General features: G+C 44.2%; 1 protein-coding gene across 11 annotated transcripts in view; it reads left to right on the top strand.

The window, feature by feature from the left end:
* Nucleotides 1-18,696, top strand: part of SPEN (spen family transcriptional repressor) — a 94,666-nt gene that overhangs the window by 72,902 nt on the left and 3,068 nt on the right. For 6 of the 11 annotated variants that reach the window (XM_089900563.1, XM_089900567.1, XM_089900598.1 and 3 more), the window contains 5 exons: nt 2,237-2,362; nt 2,712-2,825; nt 3,937-4,050; nt 5,014-5,114; nt 10,264-18,352. In XM_089900563.1, the coding sequence (XP_089756689.1) occupies nt 2,237-2,362; nt 2,712-2,825; nt 3,937-4,050; nt 5,014-5,114; nt 10,264-18,352 (8,544 nt within the window). The remainder of the gene's footprint in view (nt 1-2,236; nt 2,363-2,711; nt 2,826-3,936; nt 4,051-5,013; nt 5,115-10,263; nt 18,353-18,696) is intronic. The other 5 variants (XM_089900561.1, XM_089900559.1, XM_089900587.1 and 2 more) reach the window with 5 other exon arrangements.

The raw sequence follows: 18,696 nt of genomic DNA, 5'->3' as shown, positions 1-18,696 counted from the left end.
ATTTGGACTTTGGAGAGTAAAAAAATGTTTTGGATAGAAACAGCTATTGTTAATCTTTTAAGGGTGTGTGTGATGTCCATTTATCCATCTGTATTTATACACTAATGCTCTAAACAAAAGATTCTTAATTTTTTTAATGACATAATCTAGTCCTGTGAATAAAACATTACTTGTGCTTGTGGCTGAGCTAAACCTCATCTTTAGGGGCTTGAGGCAAGAGATTGAAGTGGTTGGTAGAAGTGAAGAAAAAAAAAGAGAAGCTGTATATTTAGATATACCAGCAAAACATTCATCTTTCTTTTTCAATTATTTCGACTTTTCTCAGTTTCGTATTTTTGTGAGGGTAGTGTATACTCTTTTTTTAATTTAAAGTCATTTATTTTATTTATTTTATTTTTGGCTGCATTGGGTCTTTGTTGCTGCACGCGGGCTTTCTCTAGTTGCGGCGAGCGGGGGCTGCTCTTCGTTGTGGTGCGCGGGCTTCTCATTGCGGTGCCTTCTCTTGTTGTGGAGCACAGACTCTAGGCACGCAGGCTTCAGTAGTTGTGGCTTGCGGGCTCTAGAGTGCAGGCTCAGTAGTTGTGGCGCATGGGCTTAGTTGTTCCGCGGCATGTGGGATCTCTGCGGACCAGGGCTCGAACCCGTGTCCCCTGCATTGGCAGGCAGATTCTTAGCCACTGCGCCACTAGGGAAGCCCAGAGGGTAGTGTATACTCTTAATTCCAGCTCTACTGCCTACCTGGATGAGTGACTAGACGCTCAATTACCTATCTGGGCTCCAGCTTCTTCTGTCTTTATACCACGATCTGTTGTTTAATTTGCTGTTTGGCATTCATGAGGCTTTGAATTGATAAAACTTTCAAACATACTTTTATTGAATGTAGCTGCTACTATAAATTTTGGAGGAGTATAAAAGTTGTATTTGGGCACATGGATACATTTTCATCACCAGGGTTGCTAAAAATGGGATGATTATTGTGTTTTAAGAGCTATGCTTATCAATAAGGTGGACATGTCAGTACTCTGTTTGAAAACTGTTATCTTACCATGTTTGCAACTGCTCATGATTGTCACTGTTTTAATGACATACAGACTTTGAGAACATGGTCTTCTACTTATATCCATAACGGATTATGCTATAGCCAGAAGCACCTATGTAGTGAATCTACCCACCAATATTCCTTTGAAACATTTCTCTTAAGTAGAGCTATCCTGGGTTATTACATTCTACATAATGATGAAAACAGCTTCTGTTTACCATTACTTAGAAAAATTTTGAGTGTAAATTATTGCTTTTTTTTTTTTTAAAGACCCATCAAACAGCTCTTTAAATGCATTACTCATTTTGCTCTGTTTCAGGTTTTGATTATTGGCTTGTGACCCTTAAGGAGGCTTAGATAATCAATACATAATCTGCACTATATGGCCCAGCTCATTATTGTTTAAGTACAAGTTTTGCCATCCAGGTGTCTGGTTTCTCTGGACCATTTTCCTGTGTAAGCCAGGTTTTTTCACTACCTCCTTTTAATAGGCAGGACCGGAATGTCAGATGTGACTGCAGGTTTTGAGCATTCCAAAGAGATGGGGGTATTCCTTTATAGAGTGTTTCTTTAACCCAGGGATGGTGTTCTAATGCATCTTCACGGAGTAGTTCAGGTATTTATATAATCCATTCATTCTGGTTATGAGAGATTATTACCACATTTATCATCACCAGGTTTGATTCAGTTAGATATACTGATAGAATGAGTCTTCTAATTTAGGATTGCGTATTTTAAATCACATTTTGAAAACTTGATTTCTTTATCATTCTTACTCTTCTCAGATACTATATTTTAAATGGCTTACCCCTAATAAGGATTTTAGATATTGCAGAAGAGAATTATTTCTTAGATTTTCATTAAATAGGCTGCTTTTTTTCTTCTCATAAATGTCTCTTAACACAGGTGTTGTGGATTTAAAATTTTGAGTTTTGAGTTGCGCTGCAGTTGCTCTTCTGCAGAGAGCTTCACGTGAGAAGGATGTCATGGTTTGTGACTACAAATGCTGTGTTGAATAGTTTCTTAGGCTGTTAATTTACAGTTGCATTAAGATGTGTAATTGTAACTAAGAAAATGATTTGGGGGAATATGACTATTTTGAGAAATATGTAGCTCATATGGACTTGGTTTATTCTGATTTATTTTTTTATTGGCATATCACATCACTAAGTGGTATCCATCCATTGGCTTTTTCAGGATATTGATATTAAGAAAGTAAATGGAGTTCCTCAGTATGCGTTCTTGCAATACTGTGACATTGCCAGCGTTTGTAAGGCTATTAAGAAGATGGATGGGGAATACCTTGGAAATAATCGTCTCAAGGTAAAGGAATTTACATAAGTTATTGTGCTGTTAATAGTCGCTGCGTTTTTTTTAAGATTTGGAGTTTTCTGTTCATATGTCTAATTATTTAAAATTGTAGTAGTACAGTTAGATAACCATAAAGGTGATAAACCTCTTCGCATCCTTATCCTGTTATACTGTAATCTGAGTTAATCCTCGCTTAGCCAGGCAGGATAATTTTTGTGTCAGTTTCTGTTTGATTTTAACCTGATGGTTCCCACTTGAGGTGTTGGTTTGATAAGATTCCTACAGAAGACAAGTTTTCTCAGAATTTTGTTGTTGAATAATTGGTGACTTAACTAACAGAAATTTTGCTTTTTGTATTCAGCTGGGTTTTGGAAAGAGCATGCCTACAAACTGTGTGTGGTTAGATGGGCTTTCTTCAAACGTATCGGATCAATATTTAACACGACATTTCTGCCGATATGGGCCTGTGGTGAAGGTAGGTGGGAGGTTTGGTTGTGTGGTTTAAAAGTTACTTCTGACTCCCTTTTTTTGGTATTCTGTCCTTTCAGTCTCAGTTTCTAGTACTGACTTTTCTTTAGTAACTCATACATTAAAATTCTCTTTTCCAAAATTGGGTTTAGAAGAGCATTTGCATCTATTAGCTTATGATATAAGTATTTTGAGAAACTATCTAGAACTCGCCAAAATGATTAATTTTGGAACTAATCTGCATAATACTGTTAAATAGAATATTTCTTAGGGATTTCTGTAACTTTATCTCACATTAAGATTAGACAGTCTAATTATATAATTACATTCACACTAATATGTAATTAGACTTGATTTTTTTTTTAAACCATGATGACTTTAAAGGGACACACAACAGAATACTCATCTAACCAATGTTTGTTATATAACACATTCACAAACATAACAGGAAAAGGGTCTCTGGACCCCATTCCATTATGTGAAGGTAAAGATTTTAACTTCTTGAAAGCAGATTTACACTGTGGTAGGTATGTTGCATAACTTTGACATTTCTTTAAATGTAGCTTTTGTTGTTTGAAGAAGCACATCTTAAAGACTATTAGTATAAATTAAAAATCTAAAAGCTTTAAGACAGTGCTGCTTATGACCAAAATTCATTGCAACTTATTTTTTTCTTATTTTTCCTTTGCTATAGTGTAGTTTTTTCTTTTTTTTTCTTTTTTTTGCTGAAGTACAGTGGATGTACAATATGAAATTTATGTTGATTCAGTACTCTTTACTTTTTTCACCCTTTTTCAGGGGTGTTGTTTTTTTGAGCCAAAATGAGTCAGTCAACATAAAATAAAGAAATACAGTAAAATAAAGTAAATACAGAAAAACAAAGTAAAGGCATAATATACCTCAGGCCACAATATCCATGGTTCTAAATGGTCCCTACGACATTTTGTTGTGTTTTCAGTATAACATGCATCATCGGAAAAGCCTGACATTTTTTCTAGAATAAAAAAATATATATATTTTTTCTTAGCAGTGTCATTGTGATTTAGAATTTTGTTGGGACTGACACTAAGTCTAGTGGATGAGCCTCTTGTTTTTTTTTGTCGTCGTTTTTTTTACAGGTGGTGTTTGACCGCTTAAAAGGCATGGCCCTGGTTCTCTACAATGAAATTGAATATGCACAAGCAGCTGTAAAAGAGACCAAGGGGAGGAAAATCGGTGGGAATAAAATTAAGGTGTGCAGAATGACTTCAAACAGAAGCAAAACAAAATCGTGTTCAGATCCCAGCCTCTTAATAATTGGCATTTTGTTGGTTTACAGGACATGCAGTATATATGGCCTCAGTTTCTAAGGGCGATATTACATTTTTTATATTTGGGTAGCTACTTAAGGGCACAGTGTCTTTTAAACCATTAGCCACAGAACCTTCCCTAAAAATCCTCTCATTCAAGGATGTGTGCTTCTCTACGCCCCAGGTACCTGATGCTCACTTGTGTGCTTTTAGTGCAGGCTGGCCCACAGTCACCTGTGGGTTTCTGCACACCCAGGAGCTCCAGGTATCAGTCCAGCTTCTTGAACGATCCTCTCTTCATCTTCTTTCCTCCTCTCCTAAAGAGTGGGTAACCACTGAAAGCACGATATTTGTCTGGTGTTTTTGTTTAGAAACTTTTGTTTATGATAGTTTGAAGGAATTTTTGCACTTAATAACTATGACAGATTGAAATCAGTCTTTTCGAAATAAGATATTGATAGATGGTGGGTATCATGCTTTAAGTGACTCTGAGGCCTGGCTGTGAGTAAAGTTCAAATGTTCTTCCATATTTTATGTTCTAACTGTGTGGTTCCAGCAAATTATGCACAATAGATTACTGGATTTAGTTGGTCTGATTGTTTAATTGACAACCTAGAATCATGATAGGTATGTTTCAGTTTTCCATATTGCTTTTTCCACTCCTCAGGATTGGGTTCTAGAACTTTAAATTGTAATTCTTTATCAAGATTTGTGTAGAATTTGAGAGCGATTTCAGGTTAAAAAAATACAGTTTTAGTTATGAGGACTGTTTCACTTAGATAAGTTACTTTTTCTTGAAATTTATCCAGAAGGCTATGTTGGGAAGAATTTTTCAAATTTGGTAACACTTTCCATCATTAAAATCTGAAACTTGGATTAAACACGCAGTATTCTTTTTTTTTAAAGGTGGATTTTGCAAATCGGGAAAGTCAGCTGGCATTTTATCACTGTATGGAAAAATCTGGTCAAGATATCAGAGACTTCTATGAAATGTTAGCAGAAAGAAGGTATGTATTTTAAACCTATCACCATAGCTTGAATTTTAAAATTTCTAATACGTAAAATTTAGATGGGATTAAATTTTGTTTTTTACCCCTTATTGCTACTCTCATTCCCCCCAAACTTATCCCTTTTATCCCCACATACAGAAAGAAACACATAAAAAACACATAAAGGGACTTCCCTGGTGGTCCAGTGGGTAAGAATCCGCCTTCCAACGCAGGGGACACCGGTTCGATCCCTGGTCTGGGAACTAAGATCCCACATGCCGTGGGACAGCTAAGCCTGCGTGCCGCAACTACTGAGCCTGCATCCTCTGGAGCCTGCGTGCCACAATGAAAGATCCCGCATGCCGCAACTAAGACCTGACGCAGCTGAATAAATAAATATTTTTAAGAAACAAAACAAAAACAAACACACATAAAAACTGATTTTTATGGATCCAGTTTTCATGTAGCTCATGGGAGTTGGGGTATTTTCTCCCTGAGAATACTCATTAAAAGAGTTACTGTTTTCCAGATTATAACTATGTACAAATCATTTTGCCTTACAGTTTTAAATTAAATATAACTTGTTGAAATGCATTGTAAACTTTTTTTTTTTTAATTTATTTTTGGCTTTATTGGGTCTTCATTGCTGTGCGGGCTTTCTCTAGTTGGGGCGAACAGGGGCTACTCTTCGTTGCGGTGCACAGGCGTCTCATTGTGGTGGCTTCTCGTTGCAGAGCACGGGCTCTAGGCACGTGGGCTTCAGTAGTTGTGGCACATGGGCTCAGTAGTTGTGGCTCGCGGGCTCTAGAGTGCAGGCTCAGTAGTTGTGGCACACAGGCTTAGTTGCTCCACGGCATGTGGGATCTTCCCGGACCAGGGCTCAAACCCGTGTCCCCTGCTTTGGCAGGCAGATTCTTAACCACTGTGCCACCAGGGAAGCCCCGCGTTGTAAACTATTAAATGCCCTGTGAAATTAGTAGTGACAACATCCAGGTTGTCACCACGCATGAGCTCATAGAATTAATTTAAAAAAATAAAAACTTTCAAAAGACTGTCAAGAGCTTTAAATTCAGATCTCTTAAATTTGTGAATCAGTAAGCCAAAGCTGATATAAATTGGTAAGTTTAGCTGTGTAAAAAGTAAACCTTGGGAATTTCTTGGCGGTCCAGTGGTTAGGACTAGGTGATTTCACTGCCGTGGGCCTGGGTTCAATCCCTGGTCAGGGAACTAAGATCCCGCAAGCCATGAGGCACAACCAAAAAAAAAAAAGAAAAGAAAAGTATACCTTACTTTTCCTTGTTAATGTTTTCAGTCATGGGACTGTAGTATTTTTTTCTGCAGCTTGTGGGAACATTTCACAATCGTTTAAGGTCTCACAGTCTGAATCAGGCTGTCTCCAGTAGCTTAAAAATTGCCCCAGAACTGATGATTGATTCTTTTTTATACTAAATATATTAAAACACCCTAACAGTGTCACCAGGTTCTTCAGTAGCTGATCACATTTGAAAATGGAAACTATCATCCATATGATGAACCTGTTTGTCCAAACATGTCTCTGATTAAGTCTCCTGGAATGTTACTACTAGTTCTCCACCCCTTTAGATGTGTGTTAGACAAAAGACCGTTTGACAAATGCCTTTAGACACTCAAGTTCAAGTATAAAAGGGCTTTATGACAAGGATGAGGCAAAATCCTGATCGTGCTCCCAGAAACCTGTTGAATGCATTCCCTTTTTACTGCCTCTTCTTGCCACTTCATTTTTGTTTAAATCATAGAAGGTATATATTTCTTTTTCATTTCCTCATGGAGTATAGTGTAATGGTCATTGAATACTTGAGAGGTTTTTTAATGAAAAATGTCCCCTACAGCCAGATTTCCAAAAGGGTTGAACTTCTAAGGTTTCGATGGTTTTTCACTAGTGGATTGGAATCCACATTCTAAATTTCTCTCTGTCTCTCTCTGTCTCTGTCTCTGTCTCTCTCTCTCTCTCTCTCTCTCTCTCTCTGTGTGTGTGTGTGTGTGTGTGTGTGTATGAGAGAGAGAGAGAGACAGAGAGAGAGAATGAACATATGTAAGAGAACGTAGGTGTCTGTAGGGAGGGTTCTCCATCTTGGTGGCCCTCATCCCCCACCGCAGCAGTCTGAAGTCATTGTTAATACTTTAAGTGCTTATAGGAATTCATACCTATAAGTGAGTGAAAAGTGTGTTGATGGTCTAGTGGCACTTAAGACATAAAAATTCCATTAAAATTCTCTGTGTGCACATTAAATATTTTTCAAAGAACGGTATCTTGCGAGGGCTGGATAATGTTGTGTGGGTGTTAATTTTTGTATATTATCACTTAAATTCACTCACTTTACTGATGATCTGGCTCTGGCTTTGTTCTTTGGTTCTTACCTGTGGTTATTTATCTCTGTTGAATGGAGTTTATCTCCTAAAGTGGGAAGCAGGAGGGTGTGGGACTTCACTGTGACCCAGTTTTGCCCCATTTGGTTTCAGATGGCAGTGCTTCTGGAATGCATTCCTTGCAGTAGAACTTGAGAATCTTTGCCCTTTCCATAGAGTGGAAGGAAGTCATCCCACTGAATAGTTGATGAATAAGTGGGGGGGGGGGGGAGCTTTGCCCCTAATGACAGTTCAGGTCAGGAATGCAAATGATGATCCATTTACATAGTGCCCTGCAGTTTAAAAATAACATTTCTTTTATTCCCTTAAATACAGTGTCAGGGAAATAGGGCTGTGGCTCTTGTCATATATTACTTATGGTGGGAACTGAAGATCAGATGACTTTGCTGTGATAAGGTCACAGGCTAGTAAGTGGTTGGGCTGGGGGTAAACCCAGGGCTCCTACCTGCTAATGCATTGAGCCTTCCAGTTTACCAAAGTGATTCTCAAGACATTTATAGGGTCACATTATGCTTTAGATGAATTTCCCACCTACTTACGGTGGTTTGGATATTGTGCAGTCATGGGAACAGAGTTCTCTGAAAACCTGACATTTCAAAGTTCCTCAGAGCCCTGCCAGAGCCTTTTGTGTATAGTACCAGTGTGCAGTTGTATTGTCCCTTGCATAAGTTGAGTTCCTTGGTGGCAGGAATGCTCATTTCTTTTGGTAGAGCCCGGCAAAATATGTACAAAATCATCATCTATTAAACTGAACAGTGCAGCACTATGTTTACACGTATACCTTTTGACTTCTGTAACTTTTTTTTTCTTTCATATTTTGGATATAGTTTTAGTTTGCTTATTTTAGAAAATATCTGGAAACCATTTTTAAACGTACTTTTAATGCAGGCAGCAAACTAGTGGCCATTCTAGGTGTCTTAACCACTTTATATTAGAAAGTTAGGGAATTCCCTGGCGGTCCACTGGTTAGGACTCGGCACTTTTATTGCCAGGGGCCCAGGTTCAGCCCCTAGTCAGGGAACTAAGATCCTACAAGCAGTGCTGTGGCCAAAGGAGAAAAGAAAGCTTGTAGTGTGTTCACCTTTACATAATGAAAGTGATGCTTCCTTGGAGTTTGTATTTATGACGGTAATGAGTTAAATTAGCCTAATTTCATTCCTAGTAACATCTATTTGCAAGATGGCTGGCCAGTATTGAGGCAAAGAATCTGATTCCTGTGGAACTGTAGAAGGATCATCTTGAATCCAATCAAGTCAGATATCATAGATATGTCATAAACTATTCTCTTTGAAATGAGAAAGCTCAGTATAAATACATATAATCATGTGTTATTGATGCTTCCAGTGTTTGAATGGTAAGTCTAGATGCTTCATTTGCTATTGAAAATGGGTTAGAACATTGCCCAGTAGCAACTTTGACATATTTTTCTAAGGTTCATTTTTTTCAACAAATGAGTACCTGCTGTGAACCGAGAAGACAAAAGCTCATGCCTTCAGAGGTTTAAGTTCTAGGTTCGTTATGTTTCATTGAGCCGTCATTGACAGTACTATGTAGACTGAGTAAGCCATACCTGCTTGAAAGACAAAAATGGAAAGTGAACAAGAGTAAAGGAATTGGCCTCTATCACAGGTGAATTTCATTTTATACACCATACATGTTCTTGAAATTTAATCTTATTTTGAATGCACTGGGACGTGTCACTGTGGGAGAAAATCTGAGGTGAATTCTTTTACAATTAAGGAATTATCTCACACAGTTTGTAATCACCTAATTTGTTAGTTGGCAGGTTGGGGAAAAGTAACATTTACTGAAGGCCAAGTATGTGCCTTGTATTATGTTAGGAAAGTTTTTACAAATGTTATCTTATTTAATCTTCTTAAGAGCTTTGTGAAGAAGAGCTATCATTTTGTAAGTGAGGAGACTGAGCCCAGGGAGACTGGCCCCCAGTGTGTGTGGGGATTTTTTTTGTTTTGTTTTTTTAATATTTATTTGGCTGCGCCGGGTCTTACTTGCGGCACATGGGATCTAGTTCCCTGACCAGGGATTGAACCCGGGCCCCCTGTATTGTGAGTGCGGACTCTTAGCCACTCGACCACCAGGGAAGTCCCCAATGTGTTTTTTTAAATTGTGAATTGAGGTAGAGGTGTTACCAATATACAGGTTGCATAGGTGGGAAGATTTTAGTTAAATTGTTGTCTTTTCAAACAGTACATTTGTTTCCCAAGTTGTGGTAAGAATATCTTTTGGCAGGAAAGTAATTATGAAAGACTTAGAAATGTGGGATGTGATACTGTTCAATACTAGTGCTCATCATAAGTCACGACAGCTTATACCAAAAGGATAAAAAGGGGCTGAAGCACTGCTGTCCAAGTCCAGTAGAAATGTAATGCAAGCTGTATATGTGGTTTTGCATTTTCTAGTAAAACTAAAGGTAAAATTAATTTTATTTAACCCAATATGTCTGAAATACTGTTTCAACATATAGTCAATCTGAATAAATTATTGAAGTGTTTCTTTTTTTTGAAACTAAGTCTGCCAGATCCAGTGTGTATTTTACACTCACACCTCAACTGAGACTAGCGAGATTTCAAGTTCTCAGTAGCCACATGTGGCTTGTAGGTATGGTATTGGACAGTGCAGTTCTAATGATTAAAAAATGGAAAAGATTTTTGGAAGCAGGACTTTGTAATCTCATATGTATGATTAATGTGTAAGTGACGAGGAAACAAAAAACTAATACATTCTTTTTTGTCTTTGGCAGAGAAGAACGAAGGGGATCGTATGACTATAGCCAAGATCGTACATATTATGAGAATGTTCGTACTCCAGGCACATATGCTGAGGATTCCAGACGGGACTATCCAGCTCGAGGGAGAGAATTTTATTCAGAATGGGAAACTTACCAAGGAGACTACTATGAATCACGATATTACGATGATCCCCGGGAATATAGGGATTACAGAAGTGATCCTTATGAACAAGATATTCGGGAATACAGTTACAGGCAAAGGGAACGAGAAAGAGAACGTGAAAGATTTGAGTCTGACCGGGACAGAGACCACGAGAGGAGGCCAATTGAACGCAGTCAGAGTCCAGTTCACTTGCGACGCCCACAGAGTCCTGGAGCATCACCCTCACAGTCAGAGAGGTTGCCTAGTGATTCCGAGAGGAGGATTTACAGCCGATCCTCGGACCGGAGTGGAAGCTGTAGCTCACTTTCCCCTCCAAGATATGATAAACTTGACAAACCTCGTTTGGAACGCTATACAAAAAACGAAAAGACAGATAAAGAACGAACTTTTGATCCTGAGAGAGTGGAAAGAGAGAGACGTTTAATAAGGAAGGAAAAGGTGGAGAAGGACAAAACTGACAAGCAGAAACGGAAAGGAAAAGTTCATTCCCCTAGTTCTCAGTCTTCAGAAACAGACCAAGAAAATGAGAGAGAACAAAGCCCTGAAAAATCAAGGAGTTCTAATAAACTGAGCAGAGAGAAAGCTGACAAAGAAGGAGTAGCAAAAAACCGCTTGGAACTCATGCCTTGTGTGGTTTTGACTCGAGTGAAAGAAAAAGAGGGGAAGGTTATTGACCACACTCCTTTGGAAAAGCTGAAAGCCAAGCTTGATAATGACACTGTCAAGTCTTCTGCCTTAGATCAGAAACTTCAGGTCTCTCAGACAGAGCCTGCAAAATCTGAGTTGTCTAAACTAGAATCTGTTAGAATGAAAGCGCCAAAGGAAAGGGGGCTTTCAAGCCACATAGAAGTGGTAGATAAGGAAGGCAGGCCTAAACCCAGGAAGCACCTAAAACCAGAGCAAACTGTTGATGGGGTAAGTGCTGTGGATCTGGAGAAGCTGGAAGCGAGGAAAAGGCGTTTTGCAGATTCCAATTTGAAAGCAGAAAGGCAAAAATCAGATGTTAAGAAAAGTAGCCCAGAGATGGAAGATGCTCGGGTGCTTTTAAAGAAACAGCCTGACACATCATCTAGAGATGTCATTCTGCTGAGGGAAGGAGAGTCTGAGAAAAAGACGGTGAGGAAAGAAATTCTTAAAAGAGAATCTAAAAAAATCAAACTAGACAGACTTAATGCTGTTCCCAGCCCCAGAGAGTGTCAGGAGCTTGCCAGCATTTCTGTTGGGACTGTATCAAGGCCCAACTCAGATCTGCAAGCAAGGCTGAGAGAACCAGTAGGTGAATCTGTGGAAAACCAAGAAATCCAGTCAAAAAAACCCACTCCTTCAAAACCACCACTTAAACAGCTGGAGCTATTAGATGATCAAGGACCAGAGAGAGAAGATAATAGGAAAAACTATTGCAGTCTTCGTGATGAACCACTTGAATGTAAATCAGGCCAAGATAAACCACATTCAGTAAATACTGAAGAAAAAATTGGCATTGACATTGATCACACGCAGAGTTACCGAAAACAAATGGAGCAGAGTCGTAGAAAACAGCAGATGGAGATGGAAATAGCCAAGTCCGAAAAGTTTGGCAGTCCTAAAAAAGATGTGGATGAATATGAAAGACGTAGTCTTGTTCACGAGGTCGGCAAACCCCCTCAGGATGTCACTGACGACTCTCCTCCCAGCAAAAAGAAAAGGATGGACCATGTTGATTTTGACATCTGCACCAAGAGAGAACGGAACTACAGAAGTTCACGCCAAATCAGTGAAGATTCTGAAAGGACTGGTGGTTCCCCCAGTGTCCGACATGGTTCCTTCCATGAGGAAGATGACCCTGTTGGTTCCCCTAGGGTAATGTCAATAAAAGGGTCTCCTAAAGTAGATGAAAAAGGTCTCCCGTATTCTAATATAACAGTCAGAGAAGAGTCCTTAAAATTTAATCCTTATGACTCTAGCAGGAGAGAACAGATGGCAGACATGGCCAAAATAAAGCTATCCGTCTTGAATCCTGAAGATGAACTAAATCGGTGGGACTCTCAAATGAAACAAGATGCCAGCAGATTTGATGTGAGTTTCCCAAACAGCATAATTAAGAGAGACAGCCTTCGAAAGAGGTCTGTACGTGACTTGGAACCTGGTGAGGTGCCTTCTGATTCTGATGAAGATGGTGAACACAAATCTCACTCACCCAGAGCCTCTGCATTATTTGAAAGTTCTCGGTTGTCTTTTTTATTGAGGGACAGAGAAGACAAACTACGTGAGAGAGATGAAAGACTCTCCAGTTCTTTAGAAAGGAACAAATTTTATTCTTTTGCATTGGATAAGACAATCACACCAGACACTAAGGCTTTGCTTGAAAGAGCTAAATCCCTGTCTTCATCTCGAGAAGAAAATTGGTCTTTTCTTGATTGGGACTCCCGATTTGCTAATTTTCGAAACAACAAAGATAAAGAAAAGGTTGACTCTGCTCCAAGACCTATTCCATCCTGGTACATGAAAAAGAAGAAAATTCGGACTGATTCAGAAGGAAAAATGGATGATAAGAAAGATGACCATAAAGAAGAAGAACAGGAAAGGCAAGAATTATTTGCTTCTCGTTTTTTACACAGCTCAATCTTTGAACAAGATTCTAAGCGATTGCAGCATCTAGAGAGAAAAGATGAAGAATCTGACTTCGTTTCTGGCAGGTTATATGGGAGGCAGACATCTGATGGAGTGAATAGCACAACTGATTTGATTCAAGAGCCAGTAGTTCTTTTCCATAGCAGATTTATGGAACTCACACGAATGCAACAGAAAGAGAAAGAAAAAGACCAAAAACCCAAAGAGGTCGAGAAACAGGAGGATACAGAGGATCACCCCAAGACCTCAGAATCTGCTTCTGAAAATAAAGAGTCAGAACTGAAAACTCCACCTTCGATTGGGCCTCCTAGTGTCACAGTTGTAGCTCCAGAGTCTGCAGCATCATCACTGGAGAAGACAGCTGCTGAAAAAACAGGAGAGGTGCCTTCAGTGACAGAAGAGAAGACCACTGAGCCAGCCTCTGTCTCAGAAGAAGCAAAACCTGTACCTGATCTGACTCCCATCGCTGTGGAACAACCTGAACAAGTAGACTTGCCCCCAGGAGTGGACACCAGGAAAGACGTTGCTGAGACTCCTTTAGTTGTTGAAGAAAATTCGTCAGTCGATCAGCTGCCTTATTTGGATGCCAAGCCTCCAACTCCTGGGGCCTCGTTTTCCCAGGTAGAGATCAGTGTAGATCCAGAGCCTGACAGTACCCAGACACTTTCAAAACCGACTCAGAAGCCTGAGGAAGCCGATGAGCCAAAAGTGGAGAAGCCAGACTCAGCTGCTAATGTCGAACCTAATGCAAGTCAAAACGCTGAAGATGTTCACGAGGTCCCGCCTCCAGCTACTGAAGGTGTAGAGGTTGATCCTCCAGTTGCTGCAAAAGATAAAAAGCTGAACAAAAGTAAACGTTCCAAGACCCCCATTCAGGCAGCTGCAGCAAGTATCGTGGAGAAGCCTGTCACAAGGAAGAGTGAGAGGATAGACCGGGAGAAGCTCAAGCGGTCCAGTTCTCCTCGGGGAGAAGCACAGAAGCTTTTAGAATTGAAGATGGAGGCAGAGAAGATTACAAGGGCTGCCTCTAAAAACTCATCCGCGGACCCTGAACACCCTGAGCCAAGCTTGCCCCTCAGCCGAACCAGGCGCCGGAATGTAAGGAGTGTCTATGCAACCATGGGTGACCATGAGAGCCGCTCTCCCGTCAAGGAGCCCGTTGAGCAACCACGAGTGACCAGGAAGAGATTGGAGCGGGAGCTGCAGGAGGCTGCAGTGGTTCCTACAACCCCTAGGAGGGGGAGGCCTCCAAAAGCACGCCGTCGAGCTGATGGAGATGATGAGACCGAGGCAAAAGAGCCAGTGGAGACAGTCAAGCCAGCTGAGGGGTGGAGGTCCCCACGATCCCAGAAAGTAGCTGCTGGTGTCCAGCAGGGGAAAAAGGGGAAAAATGAACCAAAAGTTGATGCTGAACGTCCTGAGGCCACCGCTGAGGTGAGTCCCCAATCAAACGTGAAAGAAAATAACACAAAATCCAAGACTGATAAAGAAGAAGCAGGAAGTGAACAAAAACGTGATAGAAAAGAAATTAGCACAGACAAAAATCCACCCGAAACCCCCCCAGTTGAAGTGGTGGAGAAAAAAACAGCCCCTGAGAAAAACTCCAAGTCCAAGAGAGGAAGATCTCGAAACTCTAGATCAGCGGTGGACAAATCTGCAAATCTGAGAAATGTGGAGGCCCCTGTAAGTCCCGGCGCGGCTGCAGGCCCTGCGGGACTGCCGGCGGAGGAGACGGCTGCGGTCGCGGCAGTTTCCCCTGAGAAGAGCGAGAGTCCCCAAGAGGAGGCTAGTTTATCGTTGCGTTTGAGCAGTGAGCCAGCTGATCTGGACAAGGAACCAGAGAAGGAAGATGGGTCTGCCTCTAAGCCGTCCCCGGAAGCAAATCAGTTAGCCAAGCAGATGGAGCTGGAGCAGGCCGTGGAGAACATCGAGAAGCTCGCGGAAACCTCCACCCCCACGGCTTTCAAGGCGGCAGCTGCAGATGCCCCAGAGCGCCTCTCCACAGAGGACCGGGACAAGCCCGCACACCAGGCCAGCGAAACAGAGCTGGCTGCGGCCATCGGTTCCATCATCAATGATATTTCTGGGGAGCCAGAAAACTTCCCAGCACCTCCACCTTACCCTGCAGAGTCTCAGACAGATCTTCAGTCTCCTGAGGAAGGAATGGAGCCTGAGACCGATGAGGCTGTGTCTGGCATCTTGGAGACTGAGGCTGCTACAGAATCTTCTAGGCCACCAGGCAGTGCACCTGACCCCTCAGCAGGCCCAGCAGATACCAAGGAAGCCAGAGAGAACAGCAGCGAAACCTCCCACCCAGTGCCGCAAGTCAAAGGATCAAAAGAAGCAGAAGTTACTCTTGCTCGGAAAGACAAAGGGCGCCAGAAGACCACTCGATCACGCCGCAAACGGAATACAAACAAGAAAACGGGGGGCGCTACAGAGACCCATGTCTCTGAACCTGACCAAGTTCAAAGCAAGAGCCCTGCTACAAGCGAGGGGGCCACGACACAGCCCTCAGAAACTCCACAGGAAGAAAAGCAGAGTGACAAGCCCCAGTCCACTCCCCCTGAGTCATGTGCTTCTGACCCAAGCAAGACTACATCCCAGGGAAATTTGTCCCAAGAAAGCAGTGTTGAAGAAAAGACTCCGACCAAAGCATCTGTGCTCCCAGACCTTCCCCCGGCCTCACAGCCAGCCCCCGTGGATGGCGAGCCTCGAGCCAGATTCAAGGTGCACTCCATCATTGAAAGTGACCCGGTGACCCCGCCCAGTGACTCAAGCATGCCCACCCCCCCACTTCCTTCCGTAACGATAGCGAAGCTCCCACCCCCTGTCGCTGCTGGGGGGATCCCACACCAGAGTCCGCCGACGAAGGTGACAGAGTGGATCACGAGGCAGGAGGAGCCACGGGCGCAATCCACCCCATCTCCGGCCCTTCCCCCAGACACAAAGGCCTCTGACATAGACACCAGCTCCAGTACGCTGAGGAAGATCCTCATGGACCCTAAATACGTATCTGCCACGGGCGTCACTTCCACGAGTGTCACAACTGCCATTGCAGAGCCTGTCAGTGCTGCCCCTTGCCTGCATGAGGAACTACCCCCTCCTGTTGAATCTAAAAAGCCTCTTTTAGAAGAAAAAGCAGCAGCTCCAGTAACTAACACCACCGACACACAGGCCTCAGAGGTTCCAGTGGCCACTGACAAAGAAAAGGTGACTCCAGTCATTGCTCCCAAAATTACTTCTGTTATTAGCCGGATGCCTGTCAGCATTGATTTGGAGAATTCGCAAAAGATAACTCTGGCGAAGCCAGCTCCTCAGACCCTGACTGGCCTGGTGAGCGCCCTGACCGGCCTGGTGAATGTCTCCTTGGTTCCAGTGAATGCACTGGCCGGCCCAGTGAATGCCCTGAAAGGCCCTGTGAAGGGCTCAGTGGCCACGCTGAAAGGCTTGGTGAACACTCCCGCTGGCCCTGTGAACGTCCTAAAGGGACCAGTGAATGTTCTGACGGGGCCCGTGAATGTTCTCACGGCTCCAGTGAACGCCGCCACGGGCACGGTGAACACTGCCGCGGGTGCGGTGACAGTTTCCGCGGGTGCGGTGACTGCTGCATCTGGGGCTGTGACTGCCACGACAACAGGTGCAGTGACTGCACCATCCGCAAAGTGCCGACAGAGATCCGGCACTAATGACAACAGTCGGTTCCACCCAGGGTCTATGTCTGTGATTGACGACCGTCCGGCAGACACGGGCTCTGGCGCTGGGCTGCGTGTGAACACTTCAGAAGGGGTTGTGCTGCTGAGCTATTCGGGGCAGAAGACTGAAGGCCCACAGCGGATCAGTGCCAAGATTAGCCAGATCCCTCCAGCAAGTGCAATGGACATTGAGTTTCAACAGTCGGTGTCCAAGTCCCAGGTCAAACCCGATTCTGTCACGCCATCTCAGCCTCCGCCCAAAGGCCCTCAGGCTCCTTCAGGCTATGCAAACGTGGCCACCCATTCTACTCTGGTACTAACTGCCCAGACCTATAACGCATCTCCTGTGATTTCATCGGTTAAGGCCGACCGTCCGTCCTTGGAGAAGCCTGAGCCCATTCATCTCTCTGTGTCCACACCCGTCACCCAGGGTGGCACAGTAAAGGTCCTCACCCAGGGCATAAACACACCCCCGGTGCTGGTTCACAACCAGCTGGTCCTCACCCCAAGCATAGTCACCACTAACAAAAAGCTTGCTGACCCCGTCACCCTCAAAATAGAGACCAAGGTCCTTCAGCCAGCAAACCTGGGGTCCACTCTTACACCCCACCACCCTCCTGCTCTGCCCAGCAAACTGCCTGCAGAAGTGAACCACGTCACCTCGGGGCCCAGCACCCCGACAGATCGGACTGTCTCCCATTTGGCAGCCACCAAGCCAGATGTGCATTCCCCTCGACCTAGCGGGCCGGCTCCGTCCCCATTCCCGAGGGCATGCCACCCCAGCAGCACCACATCCGCCGCGCTCTCCACTAATGCCACGGTCATGCTGGCTGCGGGCATTCCTGTGCCGCAGTTCATCTCTAGCATCCACCCAGAGCAGTCCGTCATCATGCCACCCCACAGCATCACCCAGACCGTGTCGCTCAGCCACCTGTCACAGGGCGAGGTGAGGATGAACACGCCCACGTTGCCCAGCATCACCTACAGCATCCGGCCAGAGACACTTCACTCTCCTCGGGCCCCCCTGCAGCCCCAGCAAATAGAGGTCCGGGCCCCGCAGCGTGCGGGCACCCCGCAGCCAGCCACAGCTAGTGTGCCCGCCCTGGCCTCCCAGCACCCTCCAGAGGAAGAAGTGCATTATCACCTCCCCGTTGCTCGAGCCGCAGCCCCTGTGCAGTCGGAGGTGCTGGTCATGCAGTCTGAGTACCGACTACACCCGTACACTGTGCCCCGGGATGTGAGGATCATGGTGCATCCTCACGTGACGGCCGTCAGCGAGCAGCCCCGGGCAGCGGACGGGGTGGTGAAAGTGCCACCAGCCAGCAAGGCCCCTCAGCAGCCAGGGAAAGAAGCCGCCAAGATGGCAGATGCCAAAGCCGCCCCCGCCCCCGCCCCCCACGGTGAGGCCCGCATCCTCACAGTCACACCCAGCAACCAGCTGCAGGGGCTGCCTCTGACCCCGCCTGTGGTGGTGACGCACGGGGTGCAGATCGTGCACTCCAGCGGGGAGCTCTTTCAGGAGTACAGGTACGGGGACATCCGCACCTACCACAGCCCGGCTCAGCTCACGCACACGCAGTTTCCTGCTGCTGCCTCCATTGGCCTGCCTTCCCGGACCAAGGCTCCTGCTCAGGTGAGAGCGCCAGAAATCTGCCTTCTGGTCCACACGGTGGTGGAGGTGCCAGTAAGGTCCCTAAAATATGTTGTCCTTGTTGTGGATTTAAAGAGGCGCTTCCTAAATTTCAGGATGGAGGGGTGAATCACAGCACGGAGAGCCCGGGGACATGGAGGGAGCTCGTTGTGGGAGCGGGTGGCGGGGCGGCTCTTGCCTGCGGTGGGTGAGGAGGTAGGGAACAGGTGACCTTTCACCGGAACCCTCAATCCTGAACGCCCGGGAGCATGGCTGTCTGGTTAAAGCCCCTTCCGGGGGCCTGGCCTATAGGAGATGCCCTGCAGCTGACCTGCCCAGGGGCTCAC

The sequence above is a fragment of the Delphinapterus leucas genome, chromosome 1 (assembly GCF_059928025.1).
Source record: "Delphinapterus leucas isolate spDelLeu-1000000601 "Yukka" chromosome 1, BTC_Dleu_Yukka2, whole genome shotgun sequence".
NCBI lineage: Eukaryota > Metazoa > Chordata > Mammalia > Artiodactyla > Monodontidae > Delphinapterus > Delphinapterus leucas.
The sequence above is the reverse complement of the archived record's forward strand: the minus strand, read 5'-3'. Positions and strand labels throughout refer to the sequence as shown.